The sequence below is a fragment of the Dendropsophus ebraccatus genome, chromosome 4, assembly GCF_027789765.1.
Source record: "Dendropsophus ebraccatus isolate aDenEbr1 chromosome 4, aDenEbr1.pat, whole genome shotgun sequence".
In the NCBI taxonomy this organism is placed as follows: domain Eukaryota; kingdom Metazoa; phylum Chordata; class Amphibia; order Anura; family Hylidae; genus Dendropsophus; species Dendropsophus ebraccatus.
Genome location: NC_091457.1, coordinates 11831790 through 11844837, shown reverse-complemented (window position 1 = coordinate 11844837; position 13048 = coordinate 11831790). Strand labels below are relative to the sequence as shown.

Genomic DNA, 13048 nt, shown 5'->3' with positions numbered 1-13048 from the left:
ATACAGGATGTAACTCAGGATCAGTAATGTATGTACATATTGACCCCACCAGCTGAATAAGGAGTGCAGCTCTGGAGTATAATACAGGACGTAACTCAGGATCACTAATGTATGTACACAGTGACCCCACCAGCTGAATAATGAGTGCAGCTCTGGAGTATAATACAGGATGTAACTCAGGATCAGTAATGTAATGTATGTACACAGTGACCCCACCAGCAGAATAGTGAGTGCAGCTCTGGAGTATTATACCGGATGTAACTCAGGATCAGTAATGTAATGTATGTACACAGTGACCCCACCAGCAGAATAGTGAGTGCAGCTCTGGAGTATAATACAGGACGTAACACAGGATCAGTAATGTAATGTATGTACATAGTGACCCCACCAGCGGAATAGTGAGTGCAGCTCTGGAGTATAATACAGGACGTAACTCAGGATCAGTACAGGATCACTAATGAATGTACACAGTGACCCCACCAGCAGAATAGTGAGTGCAGCTCTGGAGTATTATACAGGATGGAACTCAGGATCAGGCCAATGACTCGACAAGTGAACGGTGACATCCAGTAATACCGCAAGATCATTATTAATATTATTAAACAATAAAATATATTAAAAACTTAGCAGATCTGTAGTCGTGCAGATGATCTGTAAACCATAAAATCTCATCGAGAATACAAAAATATTGCAGATAAAAATGACTTAAAAGAAAAAAACAAAAAAAAACACCCACAACATTTCCGCAGTGTATATCCATCTACAACACTAAGCCGCTCGGCCAATACTTTGCTTTTCTTACCTTGCGTGGATTGTTTGTCACGGTACAATGTGTCGTCTCCAGTCACGGCCGAAGCTGCCTTCAAAAGTCTGCTGGGGTCTTGTCACCAGAGAACAGTGCATTGTGGGAGCTCAGAGGAAGATCGGTCACATCTGAGGGGAGACAGATCTCTGTTTCCAGCAGGCGTATTGCAGCTTTGGCTGTGACTAGAGGGAGGGGGGGGGGGGGGGAAATAATTAAAAAAAAAAAAAAAAAAAAAAAAATCACATAATACACAATGAACACAGAACATTTCCTGCAGTCTTCTATTGTAAGAGACGCCAATTCCAAATAGAGCTGAAATGAGGTGACCCGAGCAGGCGGCCTTCCCATATAGTCTCTGCTGCAGTAACAGTCTCTATAGTTCGGCTCCTTGTGGTGGTCGCCAAAAACTGGCGCCATGGTATTTTAGAGTCAGCTCCATGAATAGAGCAATGAGCCTGAAATGCGTCTCAGGAGGGGCGGGGGCGGAGTCAGAGTGATGACATCATAGCGTTCAGAAAGGTTGGTTAAAGGCTGCCGATGTTGGGGAAACTTTTCAGCTTCTCGGGGAAGTCGTCCTTGTAGAGTACGGGGTCGGCCCGGTGTTCCACCACCTTTAGGGGCATGGTGCCAAATACAGTGGCAAATTTGTTGATGCACTCTGACCTATAGGAGGGGAAAGAGAAGAAAGGGTTAATAAGGGGCGTCCTAAGGGGGACCTCCGGCAATCATAGAGGGATGGACTATCCTAGCGCAGGGGTAGGGTACCTTAGCTCTCCAGCTGTTGCAAAACTACAACTCCCATCATGCCTGGACAGCCAAAGCTAAAGCTTTGGCTGTCCAGGCATGATGGGAGTTGTAGTTTTGCAACAGTTGGAGAGCTAAGGTACCCTACCCCTGCCGCAGTGTATCATAGAATCACATTGAAAGAAGAGAATACTCCTCCATACAACTCTCTGGAGTAATGGGGGTGGTTTTGGATCAATAGCAGTTTCTGAGGACATTTTCGCAATTCTAAAGAAATGGGGCGATTCTGGAGTAACGAGGCAGTACTTGGGCAATTCTAGGGTAATGGATGGTAATAGATTAAAGGGGTACTCTGGTGAAAATGTTCAGACAGTTATATAGATTTGTAATTTCTATAAAAAGAAAAATCTCCAGTAATGGAGCTGTTCTAGAGTAATAGATGGCACTGCAGTAATGGAGCTGTTCTAGAGTAATGGGTAGTTTGGCAGAAATTGAGTGGTTCTAGAGTAATTGATAGTACTGCAGTAATGGAATGGTTCTAGAGTGAGGCTGCGTTCACACTACGTATATTTCAGTCAGTATTGTGGTCCTCATATTGCAACCAAAACCAGGAGTGGATTGAAAACACAGAAAGGCTCTGTCCACATAATGTTGTAATTGAGTGGATGGCCGCCATTTATTGGCAATAATTGATAGTACTGCAGTAACAGAATGGTTCTAGAGTAATAAATGGTACTGCAGTAATGGAATGGTTCTAGAGTAATGGGTAGTATGGCAGAAATGGAGTGGTTCTAGGGTAATAGATAGTACTGCAGTAACAGAATGGTTCTAGAGTAATAGATGGTACTGCAGTAATGCTATAGTTCTGGAGTAATTAGCTATTCTGGAGAACAGGACTTTACCTGCTGTCTCCTGCTCCTCCTCCTCCGGCACACGGACCCCTCACATCTACACTTGTGCTGACCCCTGTGTGTGTTGTGGGTCCGCAGGAACATGGTGCAGTGATCTCCTGACACCGGCAGGTTACGGGGGCAGGGATCTCCTGACACCGTCAGGTTACGGGGGCAGTGATCTCCTGACACCGGCAGGTTACGGGGGCAGGGATCTCCTGACACCGGCAGGTTACGGGGGCAGGGATCTCCTGACACCGGCAGGTTACGGGGGCGGTGATCTCCTGACACCGGCAGGTTACGGGGGCGGTGATCTCCCGACACCGGCAGGTTACGGGGGCGGTGATCTCCCGACACCGGCAGGTTACGGGGGCGGTGATCTCCCGACACCGGCAGGTTACGGGGGCGGTGATCTCCCGACACCGGCAGGTTACGGGGGCGGTGATCTCCCGACACCGGCAGGTTACGGGGGCGGTGATCTCCCGACACCGGCAGGTTACGGGGGCAGGGATCTCCCGACACCGGCAGGTTACGGGGGCAGGGATCTCCCGACACCGGCAGGTTACGGGGGCAGGGATCTCCCGACACCGGCAGGTTACGGGGGCAGGGATCTCCCGACTCCGGCAGGTTACGGGGGCAGGGATCTCCCGACACCGGCAGGTTACGGGGGCAGGGATCTCCCGACACCGGCAGGTTACGGGGGCAGGGATCTCCCGACACCGGCAGGTTACGGGGGCAGGGATCTCCCGACACCGGCAGGTTACGGGGGCAGGGATCTCCCGACACCGGCAGGTTACGGGGGCAGGGATCTCCCGACACCGGCAGGTTACGGGGGCAGGGATCTCCCGACACCGGCAGGTTACGGGGGCAGGGATCTCCCGACACCGGCAGGTTACGGGGGCAGGGATCTCCCGACACCGGCAGGTTACGGGGGCAGGGATCTCCCGACACCGGCAGGTTACGGGGGCAGGGATCTCCCGACACCGGCAGGTTACGGGGGCAGGGATCTCCCGACACCGGCAGGTTACGGGGGCAGGGATCTCCCGACACCGGCAGGTTACGGGGGCAGGGATCTCCCGACACCGGCAGGTTACGGGGGCAGGGATCTCCCGACACCGGCAGGTTACGGGGGCAGGGATCTCCCGACACCGGCAGGTTACGGGGGCAGGGATCTCCCGACACCGGCAGGTTACGGGGGCAGGGATCTCCCGACACCGGCAGGTTACGGGGGCAGGGATCTCCCGACACCGGCAGGTTACGGGGGCAGGGATCTCCCGACACCGGCAGGTTACGGGGGCAGGGATCTCCCGACACCGGCAGGTTACGGGGGCAGGGATCTCCCGACACCGGCAGGTTACGGGGGCAGGGATCTCCCGACACCGGCAGGTTACGGGGGCAGGGATCTCCCGACACCGGCAGGTTACGGGGGCAGGGATCTCCTGACTCCGGCAGGTTACGGGGGCAGGGATCTCCTGACACCGGCAGGTTACGGGGGCAGGGATCTCCTGACACCGGCAGGTTACGAGGGCAGGGATCTCCTGACACCGGCAGGTTACGGGGGCAGGGATCTCCCGACACCGGCAGGTTACGGGGGCAGGGATCTCCCGACACCGGCAGGTTACGGGGGCAGGGATCTCCTGACACCGGCAGGTTACGGGGGCAGTGGCGCTGTGGTCATAGTGTCCTCAGTGTTGTGCGATGGGTTCTGGAAACAGTCATGCTGCCACCATTCTGCAGAGGCGCCATCTTCGCAGGTCTGACAGCAATGGGATGGCAGTGTATAGAACAAATGGCTCCACGCTGCTGTACACGGCGCTGAAGTCAGCAATTTTATAATATCAATGGCCACAGGGCAAGAACATTTCCAGGAACAGGCGAGAGGCTGATGGGAGTTGTGTCCAGCACAGACAGAAAGTGCCAGAACTAGCACCCTGGCACAGCACAAGCAGAGCTGCAGCCTGGCAGACTCCTCATGGCAGCACAGACCAAGCCAACAGCTAGAAGAGTCCGGACCCCCGGTCACCTGTAACCTCCCCGGCTCACAGCACAACCCCCAACATGGCCGCTACAAGTCAGCATGCTGGGGGTTATAATACTGAGAGCTAGAGAGCCGCAAGGCGAAGGCTAATAGGATAGGGAGGGAAGGATGGTAGGTGTAAGGGCATGCTGGGAATTGTAGTGTCATCAGCTAGACAGATACAAGGAACAGGGTAAAAATATAGGGAGGGAGGGATGATGGCTGTCAGGGCATGATGGGAGTTGTAGTGTCATCAGCTGGAGAGCCGCAAGGTGAAGGCTAATGGAAGAGGAAAGGGAAGGATGATGGGTGTAAGGGCATGATGGAAGTTGTAGTGTCAACTGCTGGGGAGCTACAAGGAACAGGCGAAAAATATAGGGAGGGATGATGGCTATAAGGGTATACTGGGAGTTGTAGTGTCAACAGTTGGAGAGATACAAGGTACATTCTAATAACATTGGGGGGGGGAAGCTAGCAGCTATAAAGGCATGCTGGGAGTTGTAGTATCAGCTGACAAACCACAAGGTGCAGGCCAATGATAAGGGGGAAGGCTAATGGTTGTCAAGGCATGCTGGGAGTTGTAGTGTCAACTGCTGTGGAGCTACAAGGAACAGGCTAATGATATAGGGAGAGAAGGCTGATGGCTATAAGGGTATACTGGGAGTTGTAGTATAATCGTCGTGTTACTATGGTGTAGGATATGAAGGCCATAAATTGTCAGGGCATGCTGGAAGTTGTAGTACCAACAGCTGGAGAGCCATAAAGTACTTAAGCTGAGAGTTACAGCCTCACAACAGCTACAAAGCAGGACTCTGCCGACAATGATCCGGCGTATAGAAATGTGAGATATTGAGGCCAGCGGCCCCTCTCCCCATTCTCTGGCTCCCCTGCTGGACATTGATGTGTTCCTACCTGCAGGGGATCCATCTTGCTTCACACACGTGGAGAGCGAAGAATCATAAGTCTACAGGTCTGACACAACTGCAGCCAACATGCCGACTGCAAGAATGTGCAAAAGCCAACCGGGGACCGCGCCATAAACCTGCTGTCACGCACGCTCGCTGCTCCTCATATGTGCCCCCCGCCGTAACCCTCATGTCTGCCGTGCCTGTCCTGACAACAGGAATGTTCCCCACGTATACAGATCCCAAGGCCGGACCCTGATCACTAAGACATGGAGCGAACCAGGGGGGTGTATAGAGGAGAATGACCTCTGCTCTGAAGTCACAGTATACAGACTTTGGCCATTACCGATCCAATAGGGTCACCCAACTTTTCCGGATTCTGCTTTTCTAGAGTTTCTATACAAAAAAGAAGTTTATCTGCTTTCCAAGCAAGTAAGGGGTTAAACCGGACAGCAAGAAAGCGGCATAGGGGATACAAGTACTATCATCCCCTCCTCTGTGTCTTCCTATCCTCCCCAAATTCCTGCCATTCCTAAAGCTGTGTGCCTGACAGAACATCAGGAGAGCGATCAGCCCTCAACTCCGGGCTCTAGATAAGGCCGGGATGGTGGAGGCGCAGACATATGGCCGGAGATGAGGTCCTCCATAACTCATCCCTTAACCCCCTCGGAGCCGCAGATTCCTCAGGGACCGAGCCCGAGAACACAGGAAATGTGTGTGTGTGTGACTATGGTAGAGGTATTAGGAAGATCCATCAACAGCAACTGCTGTGATAAGGCTGTGGGGATGTCAGATGTGGGGTATATTATGGATTCAAGGCCCCAACCTGACCTGGGGTCATATGATAGGTGTCAGAGAAGTGATATGTCCATTCACGCATAATACCGTCAGGTGAAGCCAGCCCAAGTGTAATATAGTAATAATATATTATATACAATATCAGGAGGGGGCTTCGGAGAGGAAATCATAATGGTGCCCTCTACTGGTGCATAACATCTATCATCTGTAATAAGTAGCTGATCGGTCACTAGAATGGGGGTCAATGCCCCCTGAGTGAATGCAGCGGCAGTAGGCATGCTTGGCTGTAGTCGTATTCATTGCGGTTTCATTCGCCAGGGGGACTTGGGACCCTCAGTTCTCAAACATGAACTAAGTTGATTCATTGTCATTTGAAAATTAAGTTTTAAGTTGTTCGGGGTCTTCACAGATAGTTAGAACAAGCCGGGAGAAGCACTCAGCCAGACTCTTCTCTCCCTGGCGGCTCGCTGCAGGAGATGGAATTTATAGTAAGGGCCCTATTCCACCGGACGATTATTGTTCAGATTATCGTTAAATCGTTCGAATCTAAACGATAATCGTTCGGTTGAAATGCAGTTAACGATTAACGACCGAACGAGAAATCGTTGATCGCTTTATAAGACCTGGACCTATTTTTATCGTTGCTCATTCGCAAATCGTTCGCATTGAATAAGACGTCGTTCGGTCGTTCGCAATAGATACGAACGCAATAGCGAATAAATAGCGAAGAAAAAACTATCGCAATTTCGATCATAAGTAACGATTATCGTTCCATGGAAATGAGTGAACGTTTTCAGGTCTCTCGCAATAGCGGTCGTTTGAGATCGTTAACGATTATGCGAACGATAATCGTCCGGTGGAATAGGGCCCTAAGTCTATGGGGCTTGGCTAATGCAGTGAGGGAAAGGAAGAGTAGCGTATCCTGCATGATTCATCCAGCTTGCTATGATCAGTGAGGGTCCGAACACCCAGACATACACTTAAAGGGGGTTGTTTACCAATTTTTTTTTTTTCTTTCAAATCAAATAGTCCCACCAAGTGCCAGAAATTTGTAATTTATTTCTATTTAAAAATAAAAGTCTTCCAGTACTTATCAGCTGCTTTATGTCCTACAGGAAGTGGTCTGATACAGCGCTCTCTGCTGCCACCTCTGTCCATGTCAGGAACTGTCCAGAGCAGGAGAGGTTTTCTATGGGGATTTGCTGCTGCTCTGGACAGTTCCTGACATGGACAGAGGTGGCAACAGAGAGCACCGTGTCAGACTGGAAATACACTACTTCCTGCAGGACATACAGCAGCTGATAAGTACTGGAAGACTGGCGATTTTTTTTTTTTTTTTTTTTAATAGAAATAAATTACAAGTTTCTGGCACTTTCTAGCACCAGTTGATTTGAAAGAGATTTATTTGGTGAGCAACCCCTTTAAAAGATAACCCTGTAACATCATTACACGAGGACCAGGAGGACGGCTCACCTTTCCACCATGTGCGTCTGATCCAGGGACAGCCCGTCGATGGCGGTGCACTCGGGGCACTTGAACTTCTTTCGCGGTGTCACCTATAGGGGGAGACACGAAACATCAATCACAGGGAGCCGGACATGTTTGTTGTTCTCTCATTGCACGGTGCTAAGCCAGCGACCCAATGAAAACAGATTGCAGGATTTGCATCTGCCCTCCCCCCTCCCTCCTGGTGATGACAAGCCCTTTAATTCCCTTTTAATGACTTCTCGCACCGCCAAGGTCCCTGTGTAAACATCATTTGCTCTTGTGGAGTTTTCAGAGTTCTCTGCGGCTTCTCTGTAACCTTCAGCCGACACAGCAGATGAGCTGCACCCCCTTCCTCCTCCTCTTCTTCTTCTTCCTCGCCAGCATCAGCAAAGGGTAATCCCTGCCAGAGAGACCCAGCCAGGGCAGCGCTGGCAGCCACTCCGGGTTACCAACCTACAAGCGGAGAAGATGCCATGGCAGCACCTGATCCGGGCGCGGATGACACCATGGGAAATGTATGTGTGAAGGGCTCAGGATGAAAGGCGGCCCCGATGGCAGCCAGATACCCCGGTAATACTGGGGATTGGGGAAGATGATTGCAAGATCACTTTTAAATTAACATTCGCAAGGGGTGAAATTTGCAATTAACATTCCTGCGGTCAGCTGTCCCGGGGCAGACAGATGGCCGGCTATATAGGGGGCCCAGTCATTCCTATACTTGGCCGCTGGAGAGGCTCCGCGCTTCAACAATGTAAAGGCGATGAGGTCAGGTGACAGCGGCTACTGTGAATACCGATACAAACAGCGCCAGGACCAGGAACGGCCATCTTGTTGCTTAGGATAGGTCAGTCATGTTTGGGGGTCAAAGATCTGGAAAACTCACAGATCAAGGGGGCCGAGGCGCTTGGATGACGGCTACACCCCAGCCATTGTTTATATACCAGACACAAGCTCCTGTCTATAGGGGGGACCCCCACCATCAAACACTATATCCTGTATTAGATGGGTTGCCTAAAATTAGTAGAACATGGCTACTTTATTTAAGGAAACAGCATCCCACCTCACTGCAGGTTTTGAGTCTTATTGCAGCACAGCTTAAAGGGGTACTGGGGAAATTTATTATTTTTTCTGGTTTCAGAAAGTTACAAGGATTTGTAATTTACTTCTACTGAAAAATCTTCAGTCTTCAGGTACTTATCAGCTGCTGTATGTCCTGCAGAAAGTGGTGTATTCTCCCCAGTCTGACGCAGCGCTCTCTGCTGCCACCTCTGTCCATGTCAGTACCAAATCCCTATAGAAAACCTCTCCTGCTCTGGACAGTTACTGACATGGACAGAGGTGGCAGCAGACAGCACTGTGTCAGACTGGAAAGTATACACCCCTTCCTACAGGACACACAGCAGCTGATAAATACTGGAAGACTGGAGATTTTTCAATAGAAGTAAAATTACAAATCCTCATAACGTAAAAAGAAAAAGAAAAGAAAAACCCGGCAGAGAACTCCTTTAATTCACTTCAATAGAAGTATGCTGCAATACCATCTTATTAACAGAGGTGGCGCTGTTTTATGGGTTGTTTGGTATTGCAACTTTAAATGGTGTGTGCTGCAGTACCAGCCATAGCCTATGGATAAGAGTGGCGCTGTTTTGGGGGAGGAGTCTATATTCATATGCAAAATACATACAAAATAGCCGCTCTGATCTGCCACGAGTTATAGACCATGTTACCTTAATGGGCGCCTTCCCCGTTACGTTGGCGACCAAGAAGTTCATGGCGATGTCCTCACAGTTCATATGGGTGTCCACCCAGTTCTTGATGTCCCCGGGCATCTTGTAGGTGTACAGGTAATTGAAGTACTGCCAATGAGAGAGGAAAAGTCTGTGTGAGCAACTACAAGAACCTGACAGCTGCCGGACTATTAGAAATTCTGGATTACAAGATTCCAGAAAAAAAAATAAAAAATAGTTTTTAGCATACATCATTGGGGAGGTGGTGGTTCTTATTGAAGAGAACCAGTTGGAATCTTACACGCAATGCTTCATGGGAAAAAAGTATGCAAATTATTACACCATGTAGTCACCTTATGATAGAAGGCGGCTCCGGTCAGCACCATCGACACTTCATTGGTCCACTCGGACTCGTACTTCCACTTGTTCATCTCGTGGTCCCATAGGTGGAGTCGTCCCGGGTATCCAACCAGCCGGTCAGGAAACTCCCTCCATACCTGGCAGAGAAGACCAGACATAGTGTACGCTTTAGGAGCTTTTCAGGTGAGCCATGACCACCGCTATTGACTTCTATCGGATTGTTGAGGGCGTGCTCCTTAAAGCGAATGTACTATTAGGTACATATAGTGGTTTTCTTTTTTTTTTTTACATGAGTCGTTTGGCACCTGAAAGGGGATCCCAATGGTCCGGTCCTTCTTTTGAAACGCCACCAGTTGCCGTGCTCAGTGCCGTTCTTTTGCCGCGCACTAGCCCACCACCCCCAGTGGGACTATATCCCCTCCCCTCTGTTACACGGCTCAATTAGAATCAATGAAGCCATGTCACAGAGGGGTGGGGATATCGCTACACTAAGGGTGCCAAGCCTGCCCCCAGCGCATAGAGCCGGGCAGGTGCATGGCAAAAGAATGGTGCTGGATGTGGGAACCTACTAGTTCTAGGAGGGAATGAGGTGAGCTGTGTTAATCACCTACTGACTTCTATAGGAGATAATTGTAGGCATGCTCTGTGACCTCTGGAAAGGTCATAGTACAGGGATGGAAGGAAGTGAGCTATCACCATCACCTAATGACTGAGAAGATCTTGTGAGTATGCTCTGGTGCTGGGCATGCTCTGTGACCTGTGCAGAAGGATGGAAAGAGGTGAACAGTGTCCTACTGCTAGAGTCTAGTGGGCATGCTCTTTGATTCATGCAAAGGTCACATTACAGCAATTCTTGGGGAATGAGTGTGAATCAGCAATGACTGAAAATTAGGGTAACACTAGTCCGCCATGTAACCGAATGGGCTGTCATGTGACGTGTGAAATAAAAATCACACAAGCCCCTCCCCACAAAAAGAAATGACTGTAGAACGTCTAATACACTGAGTGAAGACTGATAGTTACTGGTGTAAAAGTAATATTGCCCCTCCGCCATGACACTCACATTACGTCCACCCTCTCACCATGGTCCCCCCCCCCCCCCACCACCACTGATCAGAGACGAGCTGGAGACATTGTGCTGCCGGACATGGAATAAAAGGCAGATCGCAGCAAGTACCAGGGGAGGCAGAGGAGAGAATGCATAGAATGGGGGGGGGGGGGGGGGCACGGGGGGTGCTGTGAGGGATCGGTAATGCTGCCGCAGACAGACGTGTCACCCCCAGAGTCAGCAGCTGGATGCAATCAGACCCTCCATCTCCGTCACTTCATCCATAACTTGACCGCTGACAAGGGGATCAAAACTACAGGAAAATGAGAACAGGCTGGGTGATCATTAGTAGCACCCCGAAATGTTAAACATGCTACTGGCCGCACTAAATGGGGCTGATTTACAGGCCGGGAGAGGGGGAAGAAAGGGTCAGAGCCTTCCCGCAAATGAAGAATGAGAGAACAGTCAACAAAATTACAAATGGGTCGCCTCAAAAGTCGGGGGCCGAGACGTTAATGAGCTACTGAGCGCGGCGCGTTTACGACAGGTGACCCCCGTATCAAAGAGAGGGGCGAGCACGCCGCCGGGCCTTACTACTACCTGCACCAGTCTCATAGAAAAGACACAAGTCTGCAGCCTTGCTATAATAACAACATGATGGGATACCACAGCTTGGGAGTAGTCTGGCTGTGCTGCGGCTCCTTAAAGGGATTGGTCACTGTGAAAATGCAGGACAATCTGCAGGCGGCGTGTTATAGAGCTGGAGCTGCTGACCAGATTGATATACAGTATAGTGGGGGAAGATACAGTGTAACTGTTATTTTATAGATGGAATCATTGAGTAAGACCGCCCCCTGGGCTCCTAAGCCCGGAATGTACAGAGATATAAGAGATATGACGAGACCCAAAGTCACATGATCGCGGTCTCTTCTGTTGCAAGGCAAGCTGTAACGCCTGATGTATAAACCTTCCCACTGCCGACATCACACCAATCAGTGAGCACCTTGCCAACGGGCCGGGAAACAACAGAACAGTGACAGACTCCAGAGCAGTATAGGGGAAAGGAGACACAGTTGTTTTATCTCTCTCTTTCTATTCTGTCTATGTAGATGGATGGATAGATATTATGTTACAGTGTAAAGTAGAAACATATTGAACCGGCGAATGGCAGATACCACAAGATGAGGCGCATACTTGGCAATTGACTCTGAGGTGCAATGCGTGCTGGGAAATGTAGTTTCCTGACAGGTGCCATCTTGGATATAGTCCAGCTTTTAGAAAAACTTGTAACTCAGAAAGGAAACTTGCTCAAAACACTCAGGGGGGCTTGGTGAGTAAGACCAGCTAGGTTTGGGAGCATTTAATTTTTTAGTTCTTGACTTGTGATTTTTTTTTTTTTTTAATACATAAGGGGGTTCCCTTAAAGTGTTTTTAGGCACAGTAATGCTCCCTGCCTCCTACATCTGCCTTGGTCCAAGGGAACTAGAATTGCGATTATCACCACTCATGCTGTGGCTAATGACAAGGCCAGGAAGTGAAGAGGGAGGGCAATAACAAGGCCAGGAGGTGGAGCGGGAGGGCAATAGCAAGGCTAGGAGGTGGAGAGGGAGGGCAATTGCAAGGCTAGGAGGTAGAGTGGGAGGGTAATAGCAAGGCTAGGAGGTAGAGCGGGAGGGCAACTGCAAGGCCAAGAGGTGGAGAGGGAGGGCAATAGCAAGGACAGGAGGTAGAGCGGGAGGGCAATGGCAAAGCCAGGAGGTGGAGCGGGAGGGCAATAGCAAAGCCAGGAGGTGTACTTGGTGGAGATAGACACTGCGAGAACATATAACTCCATTAGGGCAGACTAGATGGACCAAGTGTTTTTTTTTTTGTTTTTTTTTACCTCAGTAGGATTTGCACCCAGGACCCCCTGTTGCTGTGAGGTAACAGTGTCGGCCACCAGGCACCATGCTGAAGATTTCTTTTTAATCTCAATCCTACCCCTGAATCCTTAAATATATGATGTTATAGACGGAGATCCATCTGTCTATTCCCTCCCTATATATGCATAAAAATCCATAAAAAGCTAAAAATACAAGAGCGGCAGAGTACGATCCCTGACATCATCTATCGGGCCAGTAAACTGCGATATGAAGTCTCCAAAGAGCAATGAAAAACCAGCATGGAGCAGTGTGGAGGGCTGCGCCAGGCCGATTTCCCACAGAACCCCGCCGTCTGGCAGCTGGCACCAATAACATTACGGCCGACGTCCCCAGAGAAGCCAAGA

At 50.0% G+C, this 13048-nt stretch overlaps 1 protein-coding gene across 2 annotated transcripts in view; it reads right to left on the bottom strand.

Moving 5' to 3' along the window:
* Window positions 1-1011: 1011 nt before the first annotated feature.
* EXT2 (exostosin glycosyltransferase 2) overlaps window positions 1012-13048 on the bottom strand; it is a 44730-nt gene continuing 32693 nt past the window's right edge. For both annotated transcript variants that reach the window (XM_069965147.1, XM_069965148.1), the window contains exons 11-14: window positions 9728-9871; window positions 9375-9503; window positions 7633-7715; window positions 1012-1468 (exon numbers count right to left, since the gene is read on the bottom strand). In XM_069965147.1, the coding sequence (XP_069821248.1) occupies window positions 1330-1468; window positions 7633-7715; window positions 9375-9503; window positions 9728-9871 (495 nt within the window). In that variant the 3' untranslated portion in view covers window positions 1012-1329. The remainder of the gene's footprint in view (window positions 1469-7632; window positions 7716-9374; window positions 9504-9727; window positions 9872-13048) is intronic.